This window comes from Semicossyphus pulcher, unplaced genomic scaffold (assembly GCF_022749685.1).
Source record: "Semicossyphus pulcher isolate SPU_LCO1_2020_fin unplaced genomic scaffold, fSemPul1.0.p SCAF_5, whole genome shotgun sequence".
In the NCBI taxonomy this organism is placed as follows: Eukaryota; Metazoa; Chordata; class Actinopteri; order Labriformes; family Labridae; genus Semicossyphus; species Semicossyphus pulcher.
The window spans coordinates 685,300-712,500 of NW_027211726.1; the positions used below are offsets into that span (position 1 = coordinate 685,300).

A 27,201-nucleotide genomic window follows, 5' to 3' on the forward strand; every position below is an offset into this window, starting at 1 on the left:
CATGATTAAAAAACTTCACTATCAACAGAACTTTGCATGTCATAATACATAAAGTCTTTATTTATAGTTTATAAGTCTGAAGAGTTTATCTGAATATTTTCTGTGTATTTTACCTGATTTAAAAAATATATTTCAACAACATTTTTATTTTTAGTTTATACTTTAATTTGTAGTTCATCTCATTTTACTTTTATATCCTTACATTTAGCTCCTTTCTGTGTTGTTTTACATTCCCTTGAGACAAAGAAGAAGATTTATCTAAAAATACATTTTGTATCTACTTTAATGTTTCTGATGAAAACTGAAAAATAAAGACGTCAGTTTGAGTCACATGACGTTAGCATCGTTAGCATTTCTTGTCAGAAACAAGACAACATGAAGCTGAGAGGGCTATAACATCAAACCACAAGCTGAGGAGTCCCCATGCTGCTTTAATGGATTCAGTGTTAAATGTTTAGTGCCAACTAAAGTTCAAAACACAGAGGAATCCTTAACAAATGACAAAACATTTTCATTCAGGATAAATGCACTTTAAGAGGTTTTCACATTGAATTTCTTGAATGTGTTCGAGCTGATGGAAGGAAGAAAGAAGGCAATGAAAGGTTTTTATTAACAGGGACGAGTTTTAATGGACCCGAGTGTTTTCCCTCAACCAGACTCCACTCAGAAAATCCACGATTTAAACAGCTAGTATTAAGTTAACTTGTTTGCCTTTATTTAATAATTAATAAAATAAAAATGGTTAATAGTGGGAAACAAAGAAATACCAACAATATAAAGTGTTTGAATTTCCACTTTAGTTTCACTTTTAAAAGTTAGTTTAGCTAGCAGAGGTGTGCACTATCTAAGTCTGACTGAAACAACTGTGTTTCCATCAGGAGAGGAAGACGCTTCAGTATTAAAACTCGTCCCTGAAGCGGTAAAACATTTTATATAAAAGCACTTCTCAGGTCTTTGACCCCTTCGGTTGCATTGATAAGAGTTTGTACCTTCTGTACGTCTCAAGGCATCTAATTCATTTACATACATACATATTCACAGACGGAAGAAAAGAACAATAAAAGAGTAGTAGCTGTTTTAGTCGCTTATCTCGTAAACATTAGTCTCTGCTGCATCTTTTATCAAGCGCAGTGGTTTATAAAGTAGCAAGCTAACTGTTAGCAGGCGGTAACATGACGCATGAACAGATCTGTGCTTCTCCTGTAATAGTGGTCAAAACACCAAACACCCTCAGATATGAATCACATGACAGCAACACCAGATGCTGGCTTTATTCCAGTGAGAGGCTTGAAAAGTATCGTATAATCATAATTAATTTCCACCAGGCTGCAAACAGAAAACCAGTCTGTTTTGCTATCGCTAGCTGAAAAAATAAGCTAAAAGCTAAACTGAAATTGTGGTAGAAAGACAACAAACGGTAAAATAAATTGAAAACTGAGATTAAAATGTTACTAATTAGACAAAAGAACACATTTCTGGATGACGAAGAGAAAAACATAACAAGCTAGCTGTGATTATTGCTGAGTCATTCTGAAGCTAATGGCTAACAAGAAACAGCGGTATCGTATCCATAGAGCTAACTGTCTTTTACGTGATCTCAGCCTTAGTGACAAACACATTTTGGTAATGATAACCACTGCTGTGTTTAAAGTGCTTACAGGTGTTATCCCAACAGTCAGCGAGCCAGTAAGCTAGTAGGAAGCATTAACTTAAGGGTGTTCAACAGTGTTGAATATTTTTAACGGCCTTCACAACATTAGCATGACTCAGCTAAAACACATGCTAGCTAAGTTTGTTCTGCCATCTATAGCCTCAGTCTCATTTCTCAATCCTAACTTCAGATTGAACTCAGTCTGACTGTTTGTACAAATGTGAGCAGAGGGAGGAACCTCAGCAGGAAATGTGTAAACTCAGACTGCAGCTAGCTAGCTATTTTATGCTAACCTAAATAATGATTAGCTGTAACAAGTTTTCATTTGTCTGTGCTCATTCCTCTACTGTGAATATACTGTATATAAATGTAGGGTACGGGGCATTCACAGGCTAACAGAGCAGACACTAGTTAGCTAGCCAAAAAGCTTAGTATTTAGAGTTTAGAGTAAAGGAACTAGCAGGTAGCTCCAGACCTGAACACACCGTTTACAAGCTAACCAGTCAAACAGTAGACTAGCTAACACATTTAGTAACATTAGCTTGCACTACCAGAACTATAATCATCATAATATTTTTATCTAAAGATTAATATAATAAGCTTACAGTATTTTTATGTACAAACATGTTCACACAGGTTTAACACACTGGAATAAAGCCATTGATGGTGTTAGCAGCGTTAGCTACAGACACGTCAATAACACATCTGTCTTTGACAAACACGTTTTAGTTATAATGAAAGAAAACATTCACATATTCAGGATCATAGTGATCTCCTCATAAAGAAAATAAACGTTCTGTCAAACAGAATAAAAAGTCTCTCGCTCTCATCTAGTCAACCCTCAGCACCGCCTCCTCTGATTGGCCGCAGTTAATGACAGGAATGTATCTCTGGGCCAATCAGGGAGGCAGAGTGTCAAGTGTTAAATATTCAAATATATCATGAACAGACACAGAACGGTCACATGAGCTCAGTTTTACACACATGTACAGATAGTGGAACATGGAAGAGGACGTTCTTTCAAACAAATCGCTTCACCAGTCGGCGGCCATTTTGGCTCAAAGGGGGCAGGAAACCGTTCAAGTACGACGGAGTGTCTGGGGAAAAACGGAAACTGTCTGCACAGCGAGACTCCATCCATGTAAAGGTTCCTGTTTACTTCAACACTGTAGAGTTTGTGGTCATCAGCATGAACGTGTGAGCTGTGCGGAGCGCCTTTACAGACACGTTCCCTCGGAAATTCACTCGGACCTTTTTTTAAACGGAAACTACAGAAAAAGTGAAACTTTAAATTAGAGACAAATAAACTGATGACGACACGTCGGACTTTAACTGATTCACAGACGACGTTTGAGTTTCTGCTCGTCTGTAAAATTGTTTGAGTTAAACTTTAAAAAGTTTTAAAACTTTTAAATATCAGAATTTGTAGATTAAATCTCAACTTTAAACTCAAACTTAAATTTAGGTCACATTCTGTTTTTGTTTAACTGCCAGAAGCATGCTAAAGTTAGCATGTTAATGCTCGCTAGCACGTATTAGATGTTATCATGCCAACGTATAGCGAACATTTACCTTTTGAGGTGCAGTCAACAAGCTGATCAGCTGATCAATAAGTAACAGTTACAGTTGTGTTCATGTTTGTACACGTATGTTAGAAAGTCACATGAATGTGGTTGAACACTTTGGCTAACATGCAGCACAGAGGGACTGGCTCCAGGGTGCAGCAACCATAGCATACTCTCGTAGTTAGCATGTCGACCCCCTTAAGGTTAGCATGCTAGCATTCTATGATTACATTAATCTTACAGCTGATGCTAACAAGGACTCACACTTAGGTTACTAATGGTGATAAACGTCATGAAAACAATTTCAGATGAACAGATTAATAAAGAGTGAAAATATTTCAGTCTCTTTTCTTTCTTCCAGATATCAGAGGAAACAACGGTTTCCTGTCGGCTCCTTTCATCCTGTTCGTTTCAAATAACCAATCAGACGGCTGAAGAGAAGCTGCTGGCGGCGTCCTGCTGCCGTTTGATATTTCCTGTTTTAGTTTGATGAAAAAGACTTGACATGAAGCAGGAAGAGGCTGCTGTCACACCTCAGTCACATTCAGACGTTACTGGGATGACTCTACTAGAATTCCAACAAATACACTTTAAAGGTTTTGATCTGATCAGCAGCTGAAAATTCAAACCAGTCGATGTGAAACTTCCTGAAAGTCTACAAAAGAGTAAATTCATTAATCAAATTATTTCCTTCAAACTGATCAAATCAAAGAAAGCAGAGACGCTCAGGTGGAACGTTCACACAGAAACAGGAAACAGGAAACAGGAAACAGGAAACGCTGGAGTCATGGCGCTGAGCGCCGCTGTTTGCTGGTCGGATTAATGTAACTCCTGAAGCCTCCGCGACGCTTCCAGCCTGTTTAGAGTTTCTCTTTTCTGCTGTGATTATTCTCAGGACATGAAAACGGATGCTTTACTTTCCCAGCTGCCCATGAATGCAGCACACATCCAAAATCATGATTTCTCATCAGCTGATCCTGAAAAGACGTCACTCCAACAGAAAGTCTGTGAGAGCGTTCAGAGACGGACGAGATGAGGAGAGAGCGGAGACACGAGACACAGATCCAGTAAATCCTCCGACACGTCGAGCTGCGTTTAAAGTCTGCAGTCAAAGTCTGACTCCTCGTCTGCAGGAGGCGTGGCTGCGTCTGCGCGGTCACATGATGCCGTTGGTGACGTACTGGAAGGAGTCGTAGAGTTTGGTGGTGATGGAGCGCATCGAGCCGTCCACCAGCTGCTCCACCAGCAGCTGTAGCTGCTCCTCCGTCAGAGACATGTGGAAACGCTCCTTCAGCCCGCGGATGGTGCTGGAGCCGTGGAAGCAGGGGAGGTGGGAGCCTGCAGGAGGAGGTGAGACACAGGAGGGACATCAGGAGGAGGACATAAAGCATACAGGAGGAAACGTGAGAAAGAGGAGGAGCTGTTAGAAGGAGCAAAAAAACCAAATGTCTCCTCAGTCCTGGATTAGGACCGAGGCAGGAGGAGAAAACTGCACCTCCTCCACTGCTGTCAGACTCACACTGCACCTCCTCCACTGCTGTCAGACTCACACTGCACCTCCTCCACTGCTGTCAGACTCACACTGCACCTCCTCCTGTGTGTGTGCGTGTGTGTGTGTATTGCAGGAGCAGCGCTGTGTGTTACCTTGCTGCATGATCTCGACGATCTGCAGGACCTTCTCCATGTGTTTCCGGGCAGCGATCAGACCCTGAAGCATCAACATCTTGTAGTAGATAAACATGTCGCCGTGCAGACCGCCCATCACCTGACACACACACACACACACACACACACACACACACTATTTAACAACATTACACCTTTTACGTTTCTCTTTTTCTTTTGTGCTCATTTGAAGGTCGTCATCATCAAACCGTCGTGTTTCACTCACATCGACGAACTCCGAGGTGAGTTTGAAGGCGGACGTCTCGAAGCCGAGGTTTCGAGGAGAGCTGGAGAGGATGAAGCCGAAGTCGATGTGGATGATGTGACCTTCAGAGTCCAGCAGGATGTTCCCGTTATGTCTGTAGGGTCACACCAGAGAGGGTTAGCCTAGCTTAGCACAAAGGCTGGGAGCAGGGGGACTGTTGGCCTAGCTTAGCTTAAAGACTGGAAACAGGAAGACATTGTTAGCCTGGCTACAAACAAACACAGGGAGCAGGGGGAATTGTTAGCCTAGCTTAGCACAAACAGCTCTGAACACTGTTATAATGACTATGCAGTGCTTTGTTAGGCTGTACTTAAACCAAATGCTAACGTAAATGCTAACATCCTCATAATGACAAAGCTAAGCTTAGCTTTGTTCAGAACTTTAGCATGCTAACATTAGCTTATTGCTCATAAACTGAAGTACTGGACACACTGAAGAGTGGACACCCAGAGGATCGGGTCACACAGCTAACAGGCTAACCATCCATCGTCCGTGGCTCAGGTGTGTCTCACCTGTCTTTGACCTGCAGCAGGTAGCAGATGAGGCTGTACCCGGCGCAGCTCTGCACAAAGTTCCTCTGCGCGGTGAGGAACGCCTCGGTGGTGAAACTGCCGTGTTCCTGCAGGAAGTAGTCGAGCAGAGACAGCTGACTCTGTTTACGCACCTGAGGGGCAGCACGCACAAACAGGTACAGGTAAGTCGGCCGATAAACAGGAAACATTGAGCAGATCATACCAGAGAATCAATAACCTGATCAGAGAACATCCAACAGGAGAACGTTTCGTGTCTGAGCACGGCGTCGTGTGAGGTTACCTGGTGCAGAGAGACGGCGTTGAGGACGGGCTCGATCATCCCGCTGTCTGATGACATCACCAGGATCTTATAGGGTTTGATCCACAGAGGAACTCGCTCCTGCTGCCAGATCGACTATGAACACAAACACACGAGTCAATCAGTTTGATTGGACAAAATATCACAAAATCGTCATCGAGTACAGAGAGCCATGTCCACTGCAGCTGCTGAGGAATAAATACAACAATATAAATATGAACATATCCTGACTTCCTGTAAAGAGTATTAACGTCCTGAGTTTCAGTGTTATCCAGGTGTGTCTACCTGTAGCTGTCGGAGGACCTGGTAGGCCAGCAGCTCCTGTCTCAGGTCGTCTCCACACTTCACGATGACGGACAGCAGCCTCCAGTTCAGCAGGTGACCGTACGGAGACGCTTCTCTGATACGCCTGGAGACAAACACAAATGTTCATGTTTACATGTAAAGGTGTTTGGTGCAGAGGCGTCCGACAGGTGACGTTCAGGACTCACCTGACTTTCTCCTCCCAGGGTTCTTTGAGGGCGACGGCTGACGGGTCCTCGGGGTCTCTCCTGAACGTAGTGGGAGTGTGAGCGAGGTTCTCCGACAGACGACGTCTGAAAACAGATCAGCTGTTTGAGAGACGATTTCTGTGTGTCCTGATTTTCTGTGACAGTCACTCTGCTGCTGAACGTTAATGCTAATTATGAGTTAGCATTTATTTTAAGTAACTCACATCAGCTCGTCGTTACATTTTAAGGTTTAGGTTTAGTCTCAGGGAAATGTGATGTCTGAAGTGTGTGTGTGTGTGTGTGTGTGTGGGTGTGTGTGTGTGTGTGTGTGTGTGTGTGTGTGGGTGTGGGTGTGGGTGTGGGTGTGTGTGTGTGTGTGTGTGTGTGTGTCTTAGTGTGTGTACCTGATGTCTCCAGCAGCGATGAACACCGGCTCTTTGCTCTCCAGACTTGTGATGCTGTCGACTGAAAACTGACTGATGTTGTCGCTGCTGCTGGTCTGAGCCTCGGCCTGAAACACAACCAACAGGTGTTTTCTTATGACCTGTTTATTTAAAGGGTCATTCAGGGTTTTAAAACAGGCCCTTCATTAAATTTAATTTGGGGTTTTAATGACTGAAAAATCTCCAGAATGTCTCCAGTAGATGTGTTCATCCTGCAGCAGTGAAACAGGCTGTGATGGCTGCAACATAATCCTTGATGGGTCAAAGGTCGTCCCCTAAAAGTTCTTGTTGTTTCCACTGACAGGCTCAGATTGTTCTTCTAAGTGTGTGACAACATGACAGAAAGGATCCCTACAGAGATAGACCTTTTTGTTACAGAGGAAGATGATTGTTTTAACCACACACAGACGTTACATCGCTCTCTGCACACACACCAGACTCCATTCAGAAAAACACTGATTTAAGCTCACAGAACACAGGAGTTACTGTCTTACCACTGCAGCAATCAGCGAGTTTTTTTTGTTTACACACATATTTTGTTGGATCCAGTTTAACAATTTAAACAACTAACGTCACACAAAAACAAAAACAAATCCAGGCAGCAGTAGAGCAGCTCCTGTGTCCTGTGAGGTTAAATTCATCTTTTTGTAAATGGAGTTTGGTGTATTTACAAAAAACGATGTAACGTCTCTTTCTGGTCAAGGTGTCTCACCTCCACCTGCAGCTGTCCGATGTCATCGGTGGCCCACGCCTCGTCGTCGTTGTCGTAGTTCTGGACGGTAGAGAAACTTCCTGCTCGGTGCTCTGAGGTCATCGTGCTGTTAGCGTTAGCCAGCGTGACGCCGCCACCACAATCCAGGTTCTCTGCAGAGCGGGCCGAGCGGATCCTCGTCTCTGGGATTCGGACCGGAACGGGAGACTTCTCGAAGCTCTCGCACTCCAAAACCTCCACGTAGATGATGTACGGAGCCTGAGGAGGAGGAGGAGGAGGAGAGGAAGGAGGAGGAGGAGAGGAAGGAGGACGAGAGGAAGGAGGAGAAGAGGAAGGAGGAGGGTTACTGTCTGAGGTGACACAAGACAGACTTGCAGTTATCTGAAGGTTGAATGGTTCTCTTTTGATGAAGCTAACAGTTTCCCCATTTCCAGTCTTTGTGCTACAGTTTAGATTTTTTCTTAGTTTTTCTGTTAAATCACACAAGGGTCTGTCTGACTCCATCTTTCCTCAGCTTAAGTTACCTGCTCAGGTGAGTCTCAGTTGCATGCCCTTCGGGTGTGTGTGTGTGTGTGTACCTTGTCCTTGGAGTTGAGCACCACGGCCTGTGTGTGTGGGATCCTGCAGACGTGGTGCTGGTGCTCGGCGGTGGGCAGCCACACTCGGGCCGGCAGCTTGTGGTTGAGCAGCGACAGCTCGGAGATCAGACGCTGAGTCTTCTGCTCTTTGGTCGGCAGCGTGGCCAGACGCTTCCCGATGCAGAGCAGAGACTTCACAAACTCCCGCTGAGGACGCAGACGCTCCGGCTGAAACACAGAGGGAAAATAAACAGCGAATCAGACGTGGACAGACACACAGACGTCAGAGGATCAATCTACAGACATGTCCACATCAGAGAGACGCTACCGGTTCAGAATGTGACAGACTTTCTGTTTCCATGAAGACGCCTGAGACTCTTCAGACTGTTTCTAAGACTTATTCTGACGAATCCTTAATAACAATAAAACTCAGAAGCAGCACTTTCGAACACTTTCCTGCGTTTACTGTCACATGAAACACATCATGTCTTTGTTGCTCTGACAAACATTCACTCTGAAGGATTTTTCATTATTTTTGAAAACAACATTCACCCCGTCGCTCTCCGGATCAAACATGAACAGGATTTTTAGCTTGGGTGGATTTATACTTCGTTCACACATCTCATCATATAAAACTAAATGTTTGAACAAGCCGACGAGAACACGTGATGTTTGTTTTTAAAGTGAACTCTTCTTAAGTTTGAAGAATGAATGAAGCGCAGTTCAACAGTTCGTCCACCAGAGGGCAGAGCGGCTCCACCTCCGACATTCAACATGTTCATTTCAGCACAGAGACTTCAACAATAACAGAACTTTATTTAAATACATAAAAGCGTCTTTTACTTCATTGATCTTGTGTTAAAGAACGTTCCTGTTCCCGTGCTGTCGATTTCTCTGACGTGACCGAGTCTGAGTCAGTTTGAGTTTTAGACGAAACAAAAGACGACGTCATCGTGGACTTCAATCTTTCATCATCCATGTTGGCCTCTCTCTAAACACAGAGGACGCTCTCGACCGGCTCCGTCTGTAAAGCGTCTGAGATAACTTGGGTTATGATTTGGCGCTATACAGATAAGGTTTGATTGACTGATTGATTATCTGACAGTCAATAACACATTACAACTATTTATGGAACTAATGCGACCGTTTGAACAGATGCTGAAGTAAAACCAGAGCAAAGTCAGAGTGAGTGTAAAGCAGCTGATGTTCTGGTTCAGAGGAAAGAACACAGAACCATGTTCCAGACTCCTCAGCACCACACGGTTTAGATCCTCCTCCAGAGGCCTCCTGGACCCTCCCAGACCAGAACCAGGACTGAGGAGGAGGAGGGCGGGTTCAGCTCTGTGGCCGACACATGGAAACGTTTTCAGGGGAAATCAAAGACAGAGATGTTTACATGACCCAGATTCTGCCGAGCGAACAGAACGAGTCAGAAACAGAGCGACTGCAGGAGAAACACTTTAAAACATCACAGCTTCAAATCAATAATCAATCATCACGAATGGATCAGGCACTGTGTGAGGTTAAATAAGACTTTTATCGTCTTCTCGTCCCTCTTATATAAACTCTGTTGTTGTCAGTGTCTGCTGTGTCTGGCTGTAAACCAGCACTCCTCTTCCTCCTCCTTCTCCTCCTTCTCCTCCTTCTCCTCCTCACTTCCTGTCCTCCCCATCACCTCCTCCTCCTGCACCAGGCCCTGGAGGAGTCAGAGATGTTCTCTCTCTCTCTCTCTCCCCCTCTCTCTCTCTCTCTCTCTCTCCCTCTCCCTCTCTCTCTCTCCCTCTCCCTCTCTCTCTCTCCCTCTGCAGCAGGTTTTTGTTTCAGTGTTTCTCTTTTTGTCTTAATGAAACAAACGTGATGGAAAGTTTCCATCGCCTCTGAACCTGATGTAAACCGCTGTAGCAGGAAGTGATGGAGCACCTGTTGGAGCTGCTGCAGGTGGAGACAGGTTCAAATACATTGTGATGTTTCCTATAGTTACTTTAGTCCACTAGTTCCAAACCTAGGGGTCGGGGCCCTCGACCGGGTCACCAGATAACTCTGAGGGGTCGACAGAAGACTGCGTTTCTCTTCACTCATCTTTGTTTCAAAACATTTGATCATGAATTTAATTTAGTTGATGAAGTTCTCAGACGGACGCGTGACGAGTTTTCAGCAGAAGAGTTTCAAATGTGTCAGATAAATGTGGTGGGGTACAGGCACATCTATCCTTGTGCTGTTAGCGTGCTGCTAGTTAGCTTTGTTACTGTTAGCGTGCTGCTAGTTAGCTTTGTTACTGTTAGCGTGCTGCTAGTTAGCTTTGTAACTGTTACAGGCTGCTAGTTAGCTTTGTTACTGTTAGCATGCTGCTAGTTAGCTTTGTTACTGTTAGCGTGCTGCTAGTTAGCTTTGTAACTGTTACAGGCTGCTAGTTAGCTTTGTTACTGTTAGCATGCTGCTAGTTAGCTTTGTTACTGTTAGCGTGCTGCTAGTTAGCTTTGTAACTGTTACAGGCTGCTAGTTAGCTTTGTTACTGTTAGCGTGCTGCTAGTTAGCTTTGTTACTGTTAGCGTGCTGCTAGTTAGCTTTGTAACTGTTACAGGCTGCTAGTTAGCTTTGTTACTGTTAGCATGCTGCTAGTTAGCTTTGTTACTGTTAGCGTGCTGCTAGTTAGCTTTGTAACTGTTACAGGCTGCTAGTTAGCTTTGTTACTGTTAGCGTGCTGCTAGTTAGCTTTGCTACTGTTACGGGCTGCTAGTTAGCTTTGTAACTGTTAGCGTGCTGCTAGTTAGCTTTGCTACTGTTACAGGCTGCTAATTAGCTTTGCTACTGTTAGCATGCTACTAGTTAGCTTTCTTACTGTTAGCGTGCTGCTAGTTAGCTTTGTTAATGTTAGCGTGCTGCTAGTTAGCTTTGCTACTGTTAGCGTGCCGCTAGTTATTTTGCTACTGTTAGCGTGCTGCTAGTTAGCTTTGCTACGGTTAGCATTGCTACTGTTAGCGTGCCGCTAGTTAACTTTGCTACTGTTAGCATGCTGCTAGTTAATAGTAAATAGGTGGATGTCTGTGTTGCTCTGTCGAGTCGTCCTCTGAAGGTCTGTTTCTGCGTCTGCACATGAAGAGCGTGAAAACCAGACTGAACACACACCTGTGTGATAAAGCTGATTCTGATGGTTACTGTTAGCCTGTTGCCGTTAGCCTGTTGCCGTTAGCCTGCTGGTTAAACCAGCCTGACCTGAAGTGAAGATCAGAGACAGCCCGAGGGCTTCAGTTCATCATCAGTTTGTTTAACACGTCACTCAGAGACAAACTGTCTGCTGCCAGTGTGCAGAGAAAACAAACACAGGTTTGGTAGGAGCTACGAGGCGTTAGCTTCATCCTAACAAGAAATAACTGAGGCTTTGAAACATTGATCATCAGTCAGAGCTCTCACTGCGTCCGATTCACTGATCCTCACACTCTTCAGAGAGTCAGTCAAACAGGTGTGAAGCTTCTCTGTGTTGTTCTGCAGGGGGAGACAAACTTTACCATCTGAACCTGATCGAGGCTTTGATCCGTTTCTCTGAAGAACAGCTGCTTCAAATAAAAACAGTCATGTGTTCATGGTCACAGAGACTTTGTCGGGAGGTCAGAAGTTCAGCAGCACACAGAAGAAGCAGCTCTGTGACAGATTCATCATCCGCCTGCTCTTATCTCACAGCTCAGAGTCCAGACTGATGAAAGGATGACAAGAAGAAGTTTGTCATCTTTTACATTGTTTTTCTCTTTGTGTAGGAGGAACCCAACGTGGCTCTCAGCCAATCACAGCACGCTCTGTGTCTGGCTTCTGGCCAATGGAGAGAGAGCCTCAGTCTGCACGTGACCGAACCACGGAGCATGCTGCTGCTCTGTGCTCTACACAGAGCTGCTTTGAGCTAAATGCTAACATGCTAAAGTGATCACAATGACGATGTTTGCTCTTCATCTCAGAACGTGAAGGTATCACGTTACAGGAGGATGGAAAGGTGTGTGACTCTGGGACAGGTGCACTGATTGTTAATAAGAGCAGCCAGCTGCAGAGCCTGCTCAGCTAACAGACGTGAAGACGGCTTCTTCTCCTGACAGAGCAGTGATGTAACAAAGAGAAGGAACACCGCGTGACAGGACAGAGAACACGGTCTGATACCATCACACATGAAAGCTCGCCCCCACGTGCGAAAACATTCGTCCCCCGGGGAAACATCCGATCAGACCCGATCATCGAGTCTGACTGATACCAACGCACAGCCACACTGAAGGCTGGAACATGTGAGTTCATGGGAATCACACTGCAGAGAGGATCATTGGAACGGACCGGCCCTCCATCCACTGGAACCAGAGTCCTGGTACGAGTTCAGACCGGCCCGATGAAGCTGGTTCTGATCGTTGTTTTCACTGTTAAAGTTTCTGATAATAAAAAGGTTTGACTAAATGTAGATCGCTAAATGTTGATGTTTTATTTTATGAGAAATGTTTATCAGTCAAAGCAAAGTGCTTTTTTTCTATTAGTCCTGAAAGGTGAAAGGTCAGCACCACGCGGGCTCTCCTGAAGGCGAGCAGGAGCACCACTATAACTACGTCCGTCAGGAGCTACTCGTTTCTTCTTGGTGTCGTGACAACCAAAAGACAAACAACAGAACTTAAAGGTCTTTACCTCCTCATGGACAGCTTCCACTTTCGGGTTACTTCCTGTCCGTCGGAGGCCAGAGCCGGGCCCGCTGCTCGCTGTGGTGGCATCTGACTTGGACCTCTGGTGGGTCCTCCTGGACGGGGAAACAAACACCTCCGGCTCCCCGGGTTCGGGGCTCTCGGGGACGGGGACGGCTGTAGGGAATGACGGAGCAGCCTCCACGTTGTTGCTGTGGTGCCTCCGGTGACAGCGGCGGTGGGATGGCGAGGACATGGGGCTTTCTGAAACTGAGGCCGAAGCGGATCGGGGAGCTTCAGGTGAAGGTTTGAGTTCGTCGGACAGGATGAGTTTCCTGAGTTTGGTGCCTCTGGAGTGACGCTGGGTGGAGATGTGCATGTCGGAGGAGTAAGCGCCCAACAGCCAGGCGGTCAGCAGGGAGAAGGTTATACTTCCTCTGCAACGGTGGATCTGAAAGAGAGAGAGACACTTTACAATCAAGTATCAACATCTTCAGCTGAAGCTCGAGGAGGACGAAGCGTCCCGAGATACCGCAGAGATCAAAGGTTCTTCAACACGGCCGAGGTGACTCAGACTGGATGGTCCATGTCCAGCATCATGACCCACCTCACCTGTGTCTACCAGCCTCTTCACCAACACCTGCGTATGATACTGATGAGGTGGAAGCACCAAAGGATTCTAATGGATCAGTTAACAGTGAAAACCAGAGAGAAATGAAGGATGAACTCTTAGAGGCACTGTTTGTTAAGCATTACACGTCTGTTGTCATAGTAACCAGGCATCTGAGGACTCACCAAGTACGGCCTGATGGCGTCCCCCACCTCGGTGTCCATGTGCACGTACATGTTCAGCAGCTGTGGCAGGTAGAAGTCCACCTCGCTGTCAGGGAAGCTGAAGAGGCGATTCCCGATGTACGCCTGGACACCTGGCTCCTTCGACTTGTACAGGTAGGAGATCGCCATGGAGACGTCAAACAGCTTGGACTCAAACAGCCGCAGCAGCCATGACTGTTTGGATGACGACGATGAGGATGCCGAAGGCATTAAAGACGACTCCGGTCGAGCCAAAGGAGGTGGTTCTTGCTGGGAAGTACCTTGCTTTTCTGCATCCTTCCTAGAACTCCCCTCCCCCTCCTCCACCTCTTCCTCCTCTTCCTCCTCCTCCTCCTCCTCCTCCTCCTCCTCCTCCTCCTCCTCCTCCTCTTTGATGGAGGAGGTGTCGGGGCTGATGTGCCACTGTGGACTGGAGCACTCTGATAAGTCTGTGTAGTGTTGCTGATGTTGCAGCTGATCCTCCTGTCGGTGTTTTTCATCAGCTTGTTCAGGCACTTCTCTGTTCTGCAGCTTGACCTTGAGCAGAACTTCCTGGCAGGCCTTCAGAGCTACTTCAGGGTCGATCACTGAAAGCAGAAGACAAGAAGAGGTCTGATTGATTGTGGACAGCGAGAAGTTTGGCTCGTGTCCCACAGAAGCTGCAAAATAATTACAGCCCTCGAACACAGCGAGCAACACACTCACGCTGGAACCTTTCTGGCTCTACACGGAGCTGCAGACTCTTTCCAACGCCTCTGAACTTTCATTTGCTGATTGATGTGAAGTTAAAGGCACCAAAAAGAGATGAGTCATGACCATAACAAAGAGTTAGACGACACTTAGACCCTCAAACCGTTTTTAAAACCCTCACATTTAAATGTAAGATCAGAACTGTGATCTATCAGCTCCATGGGGCTTACCTTGGTCAGCACCCAGGTCCATCTCCATGGCGTCCTCTGAGATGACGTCCAGCGGGGGGCTCGGGCCTCGCGGGTCGCCGCCGCATGATGTACCGCTGCTGCCGATGCCCTCGCTGGTGCTGCTGCTGCTGCCGAGGCTGCCGGTGCTGCCGATGCTCCCGCTCGGGCTGGAGCTGCGGGGGCTGGCGCTGGGGGAGGACGGCTGCTCGCTTTGGGGGGGCGGGGGCAGTGTCAGCTGGGGGCGGGGGTGGTGGTGGTGGTGATGATGGTGGTGGTGGTGGTGGTGGTGGTGGGCGGGACAGTCAGAGGAGCTTTCAGAACAAGAAGAAGATGAAGAAGAGGAGGAGGAAGAGGAGGCGCTGGAGGGGGAGGAAGGGCAGGAGAAGGTGGTGGGAGAGGAAGAGGAGGCTGGAAGGGGGGGCGGGGCTGAGTGTGAGGGGCTGAGGTGGAGGGGCTGCAGAGCCGGGGACAGGGAGACCTCTGCGTCGGCCATTTTGGAAGATCCAAAGGCCTACAGAAGGAGACGGAGAGAGAAGATGTTGAAGTGTTCCTTTAAATCTGGAGCTGTGTGTGTGTGTGTGGAGGAGAAGAAATCCACACACACACACACACACACACACACACACACACACACACACACACACACACACACACACACACACACACACAAGGAATGTGTGTGTGTGTCTGCAGGAGCTGATCCGTGCTGTGTTTGCATGTTCACGTGGCCTTGCTTTGTTTCCACCCCCTCTGTGTGTGTGTGTGTGTGTGTGTGTGTGTGTGTGTGAGCGTGCAGGAGTGTGTGTGTGTGTGTGTGTGTGTGTGTGTGTGTGTGTGTGTGTGAGCGTGCAGGAGTGTGTGTGTGTGTGTGTGTGTGTGTGAGCGTGCAGGAGTGTGTGTGTGTGTGTGTGTGTGTGTGTGTGTGTGTGTGTGTGAGCGTGCAGGAGTGTGTGTGTGTGTGTGTGTGTGTGTGTGTGTGTGTGTGAGCGTGCAGGAGTGTGTGTGTGTGTGTGTGTGTGTGTGTGTGTGAGCGTGCAGGAGTGTGTGTGTGTGTGTGTGTGTGTGTGTGTTATGTAACGTCCTCCTGCCTGCACACCAACGTGTCATCGTCACAGCTCAACAGGAAGTAGATAATATCTGGCATCTCCAGTCACACACCTTCACAACACTCGAGTTAACTAAACGCAGAGCGACACACGAGCAGCACGGATCGTCGGTGTGAGTCTGAGCTGGGAGAGAATCACTTCCTGCTTCGACGCGGTGAACTCACGTGTGATTGTGATCTTCATCCTAACGTGAGAGCGAGGCTCACCGTGTGATCGAAGCCGCCGACACAGAGAGGAGGAGGTTTGACAAAGAGGAAACCCTCGGAGGAAATCACGACTGCTCTGTGTTTGTGTCATCAGTGACGCAGCTCATCATCACCATCAGCATCTCTGCAGGGTGAGGAGGAGGGGGAGGAGCCTGTGCTTCTCTTTCTATTTTTACTTCCTGTCCTCGTCACAGACGTCATGTTCGTCTGACCTCCTGACTCTGATCTGCTGCTTCACTGAGCTGCTGTAACGAGCGCTCGCCTCTGATGCTGATACACTCAGTTTCCCTCCATCACTGCAGCTGTGTGCAAACATCAGCCCTCCTGATGACATCATCAGCTGCTCAATGTGAAGAGGAGAGAGATGATGTCATCACTCAGAGGACAGATGGTGTGTGTGTGTGTGTGTGTGTGATGGGTTCCAGATGTGAGGCGTGGGTGGAGGCCGACTTCACTCTGCTTCACGCACACACACACACACACACACGCACACAGACACGCACACACACACACACACACACACACGCACACAGACACGCACACACACACGCACACACACACACACACACAGACACACGCACACAGACACACACACAGACACACACACAGACACACACACAGACACACGCACACGCACACAGACACGCACACAGACACGCACACAGACACAGACACAGACACAGACACACACACACACACACAGACACACACACACACACACACACACACACACAGACACACACACACACCCAGCATTCCAACAATCATACTTACATACTCGTATGACAGAAATATCACGGTGTTCCACGACGCCCACTCACATTTTTAAAGCACATGTTTTTGGGGCTGTTTTGACCCACAATCCTTTGCTGCAGAATACATCACATCTATGTAAACAGCTACAAGTCATTTGTAAAGTTAAATATATAAAGATGTAAAGTTAAACACTACAGAACAGTTTGGGCTGAGGTGGACGGTGTGCACGTCTTTGTGCTGATCAGTGTTCGTGGTGACACATGTATGAAGGACTTGTACTCACACATTAGGCAACGTTCAAACTTTTTCTCAGCAGCTTCTAAAAGAGGTTTATGATTTGGACCCCAAGGTCTGTTTCCTCCACAGGAGCTGTTCTCGCGTGATCTTGTGAATCACGTCACATGCTAACGTGATTGTGTCTGTTTTCTGTGCGCTGCAGACTAAATCTGAACTTTAAGTTCAAACAGAGAGCGAGGCACAGAGACCTGAGGGAGCCTTTGGCCACACGCGCACACACACACACACACACACACACACACACACACACACACACACACACACACACACACACACACACACACACACACACACACACAGATTTCAGCCCTGATAGAAAGTTTCCAGAAAGGTGACTCCGTTGGTTCCTGATCGTTTCACCTGTTTCAGAATCACTTCCTGTATTAAACTTCCCTCAGTGTTCATACAGTTTGTAATAAGGGCAGTATCTTAATATGCTAAGCTAACTGACATTGTGCACTAGCATAATATTCGGTCATTGAGTTACTTCAGACGTCATTATTGAACAAAATCGATCGAGTTTCAAGTCTGATATGTCGACCGTACTCCATATTTACTCTTTAACTTTAAACGGCTCACATTTTAGCATGCTAGCGTTAGCTTTGATAGTTAGCTAAACAACCATTACAAGAGCAGTTGGTTGCTCCAACTATTTAAACCAAATAATCTTTACTTAACGACTAGTTTGTGAGCTACACACCGTTTCAATTTGATTTGAATAAAACTGAACTATATGCACGGATGTTAGCTACATGCTAAGCTAACAGCTCCTTTAAACGGGTTTAAAACAAAAAGAACAAACTCTTCTCTCATTTTGAAAAGTAAAGTGTCTCTGGATGACACATGTCCAGGTGTCACCTGAACAAACAAACAAACAACCAAAAATAAACAGGAAACAGTTCAGAGACATTGATATGAACAGAGTGTCAGTAAACGCAGCGTCAGTACGAACTGATGGGGGAGTGTGTGACGTGTGCAGTTAAGGGCAAAGTGTGAAGATTATCATCCCAACATCACAGCTGACTGACACACACACACACACACACACACACACACACACACACACACACACACACACAGAGGCTAAAGAATATATAATTAATAACTATTACACTGTAAAACTGTTTTTCTTTAATGTGCACTAAAGGGACGTCACACCTGAATACATTTTGTTCTGTGTAAATAAATGCTTCTGATTGGTCGTATAAAAATAAGTGTATCCTAAATACAAATGATAATTATATGTAAGAAGAAGTTTAGACACTCGTCGTGTATTTTGCATTAGCTCAGTTTTAACAGGTGCAAACTGCTGCTGGTTCCAGGTGGACTTCAGCTGTTTCAGCTCCTGAGATTTTTAAATGAGATTCTTTTTTAACAGGACAACAAAAGATAAAACAACTAAACAAACTGTATCTATAGATTTGAGTTCCTCAGTGTGGAGGAGATTTACTGTATTTCTGATGGACTCAATGATGAAAAAACAAAGAATAAAAACATGAAGTAGGCTTTTTCACTCTGTAAATACTGCATAATAAACGAGTGTAGTATTAAGATCACTCAGTACTGCATGTACCTTTTAAAAGAAAACTACAGAGACATTATTATGACATTATTATACTGAAACGTGTTAGTAAAAACAAAGTACACGTGTCTGTGGGACTTTATAGGAGGTCAAATTACCGTAAAGTCTCAAATGAGACACTAGCCAGGCTTTAAATTATTATATGAGTATTATTGGAACATTACGGTGATGTACGAAATACCACAAACACACGATAGAAACAGATGAGAAATGAACACGAGCTAGTTTACATCCAGAGCTTCAAATTCCAGCATTATTACAGACATATTACTACAGATAGGAAGCTAAAGGAGCTACAATGGTCTAAAAACACATTAAGAGTGAGTATAATGGAGTTTACAGGCAGGAGCAGAGCCGCTCCCTCCTGATGAAAACAAACCGGAGGAAGGAGGAGGAGAGCCGGGCAGCAGCAGGCCCGCAGCCCGGGGATCTAGCACCGGGACACCCGGACAACACAGGCGGTTAAGTGACTACCTTAACCGAGTATAAAACAGCGAATAGACGGAGAAAACGCAAGTAAAAGGAAGGGGAAACCACCCAGGGGAAGAGGAGACCTACCCGGTATCTGACGCGTCTTCACTCCCGTTAAAATGGCCCGAGAATCGGACCAATAAGCCAGGTTTCGTCCCGGGAGTTTCCGGGTCGAATCAACGTCTTAAATCCAGGGTTGAGTCCAGATTTTAGTCCGGGTTTTCAGGGTCCGAAATGACCCATCTGGTCCGCGGTTTGTGGCCTGGCTCTGATCGGAACGGCTCGACCCTGCCAGCTTTAAAGCAGCAGTGACGCAACATCCGTCAAGGCAGCCGCAGTCATAACCGATCGGAACTTCCGGTGAAAAACTGACACGATAAAAGCGGTCAGGTATGAGGTGACTTTCAAAAGAAATTATCAAATTAATTAAATAAAATTCAATAAATATGAAACAAGAAGAAAAAAAGAATTTATAAAAACTGTGATTTACCTCAGAACTTGTGAAATGTACAATAAGTGGAAAATAAAGTAATAATATGAGGATATATTCGGTTAAAAATGAGGTTTGACATGATTTTATCTGTTGAACATTTGAGCTGCTGTTTTGATTAATGTTCACTTCCAAAAAGCTACCAGTTAACTCAAGCAGGTAACCAGCCTGAATGTTTAATGTCAAACACTTCCTCCTTTGTCTTATTTTCTTTCACTGTCATTTCTTGGACATTGACCCCTTCCATATTTTCGCAAAGGTTTCATTTTAAATGGCAATTGCGTCATTTCCGGTTTCACTCTCTCTAACTTGATGGAGTTGCTGGTTTTGGTTCTGTTTCCGTTTGGACCAAAGTATTCAGCTTGTCCACCCACTGCTCTGTATTTGAACGACATCCTACAGAAATATGACATGCAATGACACGATGTTTCCTGTTCAGTTATCGTGTAAGTTTCATATTACGTCTGATATTTGATTGTATTTCTAATTTGGGTTTTATAAATATTTTAATTTCACTCACAGATTCAAGTTAAAATCTCTAATTTTTTTTAAACTTCAAACGAGACAAAATGTTTTTAAATAAAGCAGCGGAATAAGGGCAGCAATTAACTCTTCATTACATGATATTACAGTTAATTTCTATCATGTGATGTATCATATTATTAATACAACACACCCATCAGCCATAACATAATGACCACCAGCCTAATATCGTGTAGCTCCCCTTTTGCTACCTAAACAGCCCTGACCCGTGGAGGCATGGACTCCAGCAGACCTCTGAAGGTGTGCTGAGGTATCTGGCACCAAGACGTGAGCAGCAGATCCTTTAAGTCCTGTAAGCTGCGAGGTGGGGCCTCCATGGATCGGACTCGTTTGTCCAGCACATCCCACAGACGCTCCATTGGACTGAGATCTGGAGAATCTGGAGGCCGGGTCAACACCTTGAACTCGTTCCTCAAACCGTTCCTGAACCATGTCTGCAGTGAGACAGGGCGCATCATCCTGCTGAGAGAGGCCACTGCCATCAGGGAATACTGTGTCCATGCAGCTACACAGCCCCATACACAACAACCTGTGATGCTCTGTGTGTTCTGACACCTTTCTATCAGAACCAGCTTTAACTCTTTCACCAGTTTGAGCTACAGCAGCTCTTCTGTTGGATTGGACCACACGGGCCCTTTGCCTTTGCTCCCCATGCACATCGATGAGCCTTGGCCGCCCATGACCCTGTCGCCAGTTCACTGGTTTTCCTTCCTTGGTCCACTTTTGGGAGGTCCTGACCCCTGCAGACCGGAACACCCCACGAGAGCTGCAGGTCTGGAGATGCTCTGACCCAGTCGTCCAGCCAGCACCATGTGACCCTTGTCAAAGTCGCTCGCATCCTTACACTTGCTCATTTTTCCTGCTTCCAACATGTCCGCTGCCTAACATAGCCCAACCACTGACAGGGGCTGAAATATACTGGTGATGAGGTAATTATTCACCTGACCTATCAGTGGTCATAATGTTATGGCTGATTGGTGTTAAATCTATTAACTTCCTGTTAGCTAATCTTATATAGTGTGTGCAATCAAACCTGTTTCCTCCTCAGGAAGACAGAATAAAAGACTGTGTTACAGCGCCCCCTCGTGGCAGACAGGGGAACAACAGATGAGAAGAGAAAACAGGGAGCTGAAGGGAAATAAAGGAAAAGGAAGTAAAGGGGACGAGGAAAGTAAGAGAAGAGGAGCATGAAGCTGACAGGACTCTGAGTTTTCTGCCAGTGAACGTCACTTCCTTTATTCCAGTCAGTCAGCGTAGGAAAATAGATTCACATTAATGTTCTGGCTTCTGTCCTCCGTCTCTTTTCTGTTTCTCTTCACAACAGACGAACAAACAAACAAAACAGGAAAACAAAGACAGGTAAAGTAAAGGTGCATTTCACTGATTATTGTGGTTTACAAACCAAAGGGCAAACGGGGGAAGGTTCTTTTTCTTTTACCACTGTCACCCCCCCGAACTTGAAAACCTAATTTTAAAGAGTAAAGTGCAAAAACACTCAAAAGCCAGCGAGTCACAGGGGAAGAAAAACTAACTTTTTAAGGTAATAGTTTACAAAAACAGTCACAGGAAAACCATGCAGGAAGCCGACAGCGTCTTCCACAAAGCAAAGACACTTTTAAAAGATCTTCATAGCAACAGTCATAAGAATAAAATCTGCACATCAACAAGCTGTACAACCGTACGAAGTAGCAAAAACAGACGACGACAACAAGAACAAAAGAGATAGAATAACAAAGGGAGCAACTCATTGGAGTTAAAACATTGATGGCAACAAACAACGTGATTGCAATTCATGTTTTTGCACCGTGTGAACAGAAAATGGCAGCACAAAGCTCTAAATGTTGCTGTTCAATGTCAGAATCCCACTCTGTTGAGGACTTCATTACCCAGAGTTCCTGAGCCCAAGTGTTAGCAGCGCCAGAAAGGCTTCACTCTGCCATGAACATTAATTGATGTTTTTCTTAAATTTAAAGTCCATAAATTCAGGAAGTGGATTATAAAAGGTCTGAGTGGGTCTCTGACAGGAAACAGAGCTACTTGCAGCTTAAACTTGGACTTAACTACCATCATCATCATCACAAAGACTGCAGTGTGCGACCAGGATCAGCTCAGTCGTACAAACGTCTCGTCATCTCGTCACCTGAACAGTCGAGTCGCCGTCAAACACGCACCAGACTTCATCAGCGCTACAGCTAATTTGATTATGTCCCTTTTCAGTCGCCCGCTAAGGGGCAACAAATCATAGTCTTAACTTGGAAATCTGTAATGAAATGAGATCTGTGGAAAGTATAATGAGGTTAAAAAAGGGCGCTGTAACACCTTTAAACATGACAGACAGATAAGTACAGGAAGTGACATCAGAGAACGTTGTATCATCGAGACCGATCCTTTAAGGTCAACGCACCGCTACCCGAATCCCGATCCTTTAATCTTTGATTATCTGACCCGTTTCTGGTTTTGTGTTTTTTGAGCAACACGGCTCCACAGTGAAAGATTCCCACGACCTCCTACATCTTCAAACCTGGGTCCTAATGCGGGTCCAAACTGGGCCAAACTGGAGTTTCTGGGATTTTGCTAACTGGTCTGAACCCTTTATACAACCCCCTTTGGGTCTTTTCACACAAAGTCTGCAGGAACCAGTCAGCCCAGGGGGCGGGCCAAACCGGGCTTCAGTCCATATCTGACTAACAATGAGACCAGTGAGACCAGTAAGCCCAGACAGCCTCGAGAGTGGGCCAAACTCTGCCATACTGGGACTTCAGGCTATCTGACTGACTATGAAGGACCCTTTGTCAAAGCACTTTGAGATCTTTTCACACAGAGTGCAGGGGACAACGTGGACCAGCTGGCCCATCTCTATGTTCCCATAGAACATTCCTCTGAAACCTTTATCCTGGCTGAAAGGCCAAACTGAGCCACCCAACGCTGAGCAAGCAGGGTAGCCATGTAACTCTACATATTCAGCGGGTCCAGTCGGTCCAGTTTAATGGCCAGAATGAGGAGTATGTCAAACAGACTTGCTCTTAACTCCAACTGACAGCTGAACATCAGGACCCAAACTATCACGTAGGAACTCCACCGGTCCACTCAGCCCCGTCAGCCCCGTCAGCTGGCTAGAACCCCATCTTTGACTTTCCATGAACCATTCCTCTCTTCATTGTTCTGAATATCAACTTTCACAATGATCACATCTTGCTGGTGTTAACACCACTACTGAAAGGGACTGATCACCAAAATGGATCCATCATTGACTCACACTGGAGCCCTCTGGAGCCGGACCGCTTTACAGAATCTTTACATGAGTTTTCCAGTTGGCCCAGTCAGAACAAGCAGGCCCTGCAAAGGAAACACAGCTGCTGTGCCGCCTCAGGTTTGTCTCTGTACCTCACACATCAACTTTAGATTCTCTACAAGAAGTTAAAGCAACATTTCACTCAGAGATCTGGACCTGCTTTGTGGATGAGTATTACCGGTAATGTCACAAAGGTCTGGAGGGGCATTCATTTGACAGGTCAGGACGATGCAGTCACACCACTGTCCTACAACTGGGAAACTTTTCCAAACAGTTGCTTTGACTTTACATTCGGAAGGCTTCGAATGCTTCCAACAAATACCTTGTTGACTTGCCTGTCAATCACGCATCAACAAGTCCCAAGTGACCCCCATCAGGTCCCGATCCCAAAGAAGTCCCCTGCAAGCTCAAGGACGGCTTCCTGTTGGTGTTGAAACGTTGCTTTAACCCGACTTTCTCCTTCAGTCGCTCCAAAGCCCTCCAGTTATCTATATAAGAGACGTTTCCCTCCTTCATACTTCTCATTTCTCGACTCAACATTTTAAACAAGGACTTTTATTCTGTTTTATTCTGGCTAGTTTTTGCAATAAAAAATAAATCTGACGCGCTCTAGTGAGTGCAAGCCTGAAGCAGAACATTACATCACTCATAAATACTTGTCAATGTATTTTCTCAATGCATATAACAATAAATTCATAACATACAAGGACTTTCTCTTGTTTAACTTTCTAACAGTGCAACTTTTAGTTTCAGTTCTGTCTGAAGGGCTGAGGCTGGGCCGTTAAGAGGAGGCCGAGACATTTTAGTCGAGTCATTGTTCCAGCAGGTGGAAAAGCTGACATATTGGCACTTTACTTTAGTGAGAAGAAAACAGACATGTTAGTAACACTGCTGCTCCTTTGTCTTAAAACAATTGTTAGAGCTGAAGAAGCAAGCACAAACGCTTGGCTGCACTTAATTCAGGATACAGGACGGGACAGGGAGTGCTTAGACTCACTTTCCCATCATGCAACAAGTATCTTTTTAACAGTCTGAACATGTTTCAGCGTCTTTTTAACCGACCTGAAGCTCTCGTTGTCACAGGACGGAGGGAAAGGACACACAATCAAAAAACACACACATACACACACAGCTATATTCAGGCCTTGATGGTCGCGTGTCTTTTAAAAGTTCTGTTTTTGTACAAATCTGTGGTGAGCTGATGGAAAACAGACAATGGTGGAGCTGAGCCCTGCAGGTTGTAGCACCAACGAAGAAGAGACGCCCTCACACGGAGCGAGAGGCAGTTTGGCAGAGGTGAAGAACAAATATCAGCAATGTGACATTATCATGTAAACTGGAGTAAAAATCCTCCGGCGCAGAAGAACCGAAGGAAGAGCGAGTCAGTTCAGCTCGGTTCGTTTCCGGACTGACGAGAAGAAGCACTTCACCGAGCGTTCAGGAGGAACGCTTTCTTTTTCTAATTACTGTCGCGTCTAAAAGTGACGTCAACATGAAGAGAAGGAGCGGGAGACTCACTAAACACTTGATCCAGTTATGACTTTAAGGATGGTAACGTCACATTGCTGATCCAGACAGGGCTTCTGACGTGACCAAGAAGAGGTGGTGGAGGCGTTAGTGCAAAGGGTGCATGGCAACATACAACAGCAGAGCCGCTGGGACACTGTATGTCAGCGCTACAGAGGCTCATCGTTATGCAAATATCCCTCATCAATACATCCTCGTTACTGCATCTTTAACTCGGCTCGTCTGCGTGTCAGCTGTCTATGTGCTTTGCTCATTGTGCCTGAGGTGACGCCATTTTCTTGAACAGGAGAGGACAGTATTCGATTATCTACCTGCCTTTGGAGAGATAGATGTTCTCTATTGATCCCAAACTGGGATGTTGGTGGTTCCTGTGGTCGGGGGTGCGTCTTAGAGGCTCGGGAGCTCATAGGAACACACTTCCTCACACATGAATCCCAGGTGGTTAAAGCAGGAGGGGTAGACATTTTGTGGCCAGGTAAGTGCTAATGTCAGTCTCACAGGTTTGGCATCAAGAGAACTTGGGCTAAGATACTCGTTGTGAGGTCAAAGGGCAGAGGATAAGAAACACTTTGTTTCAGGGCGGTCTGAAGTTTGGTTTCAGTAATGACTGAAATGTTTCAGGAGGTCACTAAGAGCAGGTAAAGCTAACAACAAATACCTGCTCAGGTTAGTTTTTTCATCAGGAGCCGATCAAACGTTTGAAGTTCGGCTTCACAACAGCTTTTAGAATTACAGATAAATGAAAGAGCATCTAAACTTCATGAAGTCAAACAGGGCAGAGATCCTGCTGTCGACACGGACGGAGCCTCCAGGCAGCAGACGCTCGCAGCCTGTCCTGACCTTCTGTGTCCGAGGAACAAACATGGAAGTGCTTTGTGTGTTTGTTTGGGAGAGGAGGGGATGATTGTGTGTGTGGGTGATGCAGCTAACTAAAGTGCAAGGATTCACCTGACAAAGGTCAATCCACTCGGGGTCTTCTCAAGAGATGAATCATGTTATTGATTTCGGGGCAGCCCTCAATTAATTTAGTATAAACGTCATTTTACAAAATATCTCTGGTGAGTGGGTATGAGCCTTAGAATTCAGTGTCTCGTCCCTCCCTGTCTCTCTCTCTCACACACACACACACACACACACACACACACAGGAATAAGAACTAAACCAACACAGACACAAACACAACAAACCAACGCTGTTCAGAACAGAGGAACCCTTTAAGGCGAGCAGCTACGATTCACGTTCAGGTGCTCTGACTGAAAACGTCTTGGGCCTGTCCAGGAGCTCACAGGACTCCTTCTGCACCTCCACAACCTGTTTGGTTGTTTTCACAGAGGAAACACTTCCATCGCCCTACAGTCACAGATGTTCCACTTTTTTGCTGCCACATGCAACTTTGAGCACAAAATGCAAACATCTGTTCCTCCTGCTTTTCCATGAGCTGAGCTGAAGGTGAATCGAGGCTGACCTCTGTTTTCATGTTCAACACAAAGAGCCTTCACAAGGCTTTGACCCGTAGTACCTTCTGAATCTGTCCTCGAGCCGGAGTCGACACTGAACGCCTCCTTCCCCTCTTCCTCTATTATTGTATCTTCTCTTTCTTTCTTTAAGTCACCATTTTCTTTCTTTGAACTGCGTTTTTTCTATAAATCAGCTGATCTGAGGCAGTAAAAGTGATGCAGCTGATGACCAAACCTCAGCACAGAAAAGGAGAAGTCTGCAGATAAAGGACACGAGGAAGCGAGGAGGGAAGGAAGCAGGGAAGAGAGGAAGGTTATATATCAGGGCCGGCCACCTGAGGAGTGGATCTTCTGCTTTCAGCCACAGTTGACAGACGGACGGACAAACAGACATGCAGTTAAAGAATCACTAAGCGTCCAGTCTGTTTACAAGTGCAATGGGAGCTGATGCAGGGACAGTCGGCTTCATTTATCCTCCTCCATTGGCTCTCTGCTGTCGCCAATCTGGAATTTCCACCAATACGGATGAGGAGAGGTAAAGGGGCGGGGCTTTGTTGCAGGTGAGGTAACAGCTGAGTGAAGTAGGTGTGCTGATAAAAAACAGGAGGAAGAGGAGACCTAGAGTCCCTCTCTCTTTGAGGAGCTCCCTTGCGTCTCCTCCTCAACTTTCACTGTGATGGAGCAGGCCGGAGTAGCAGAGGAAGGAGGAGAGGAGGTGGAGGAGGAAGGCAGCGGCTGGCTGACAGGCAGCTCCAGTGGCGTCAGCGTGATCTCCACCTCCCCCCGTTCTTCGTGCAGCATGGGCAGAGGAAGAGGAGGGTGAGGGTGGAGGTGTGCTGCAGGTGGAGCAGCGCTGCTGTTGTTATTGCTCGGCCTCGGAGCTTTCTGGATGACCTC

The 27,201-nt window shown here is 46.0% G+C and overlaps 2 protein-coding genes across 2 annotated transcripts in view; both read right to left on the minus strand.

Moving 5' to 3' along the window:
* Window positions 1-135: 135 nt before the first annotated feature.
* Window positions 136-19,285, minus strand: LOC138609288 (phosphatidylinositol 4-kinase beta-like). The gene is made up of 14 exons (XM_069681924.1): window positions 19,083-19,285; window positions 14,578-15,088; window positions 13,640-14,244; window positions 12,852-13,295; window positions 8,202-8,429; window positions 7,624-7,881; window positions 6,873-6,979; window positions 6,469-6,573; window positions 6,263-6,386; window positions 5,960-6,073; window positions 5,659-5,810; window positions 5,108-5,240; window positions 4,861-4,981; window positions 136-4,554 (listed from the first exon to the last, which is right to left on the minus strand). Exons 2-14 carry the CDS (start codon window positions 15,068-15,070, stop codon window positions 4,373-4,375), a joined length of 3,066 nt encoding a protein of 1,021 aa, XP_069538025.1. The 5' UTR covers window positions 15,071-15,088; window positions 19,083-19,285; the 3' UTR covers window positions 136-4,372.
* A 2,095-nt stretch (window positions 19,286-21,380) lies between these two features.
* The window catches only part of rfx5 (regulatory factor X, 5), a 13,644-nt gene continuing 7,823 nt past the window's right edge, over window positions 21,381-27,201 (minus strand). The window contains exon 11 of the mRNA XM_069681926.1: window positions 21,381-27,201. This exon is cut by the window's right edge and continues 846 nt beyond it. Coding sequence (XP_069538027.1) covers window positions 26,923-27,201 — 279 coding nt within the window. The 3' untranslated portion in view covers window positions 21,381-26,922.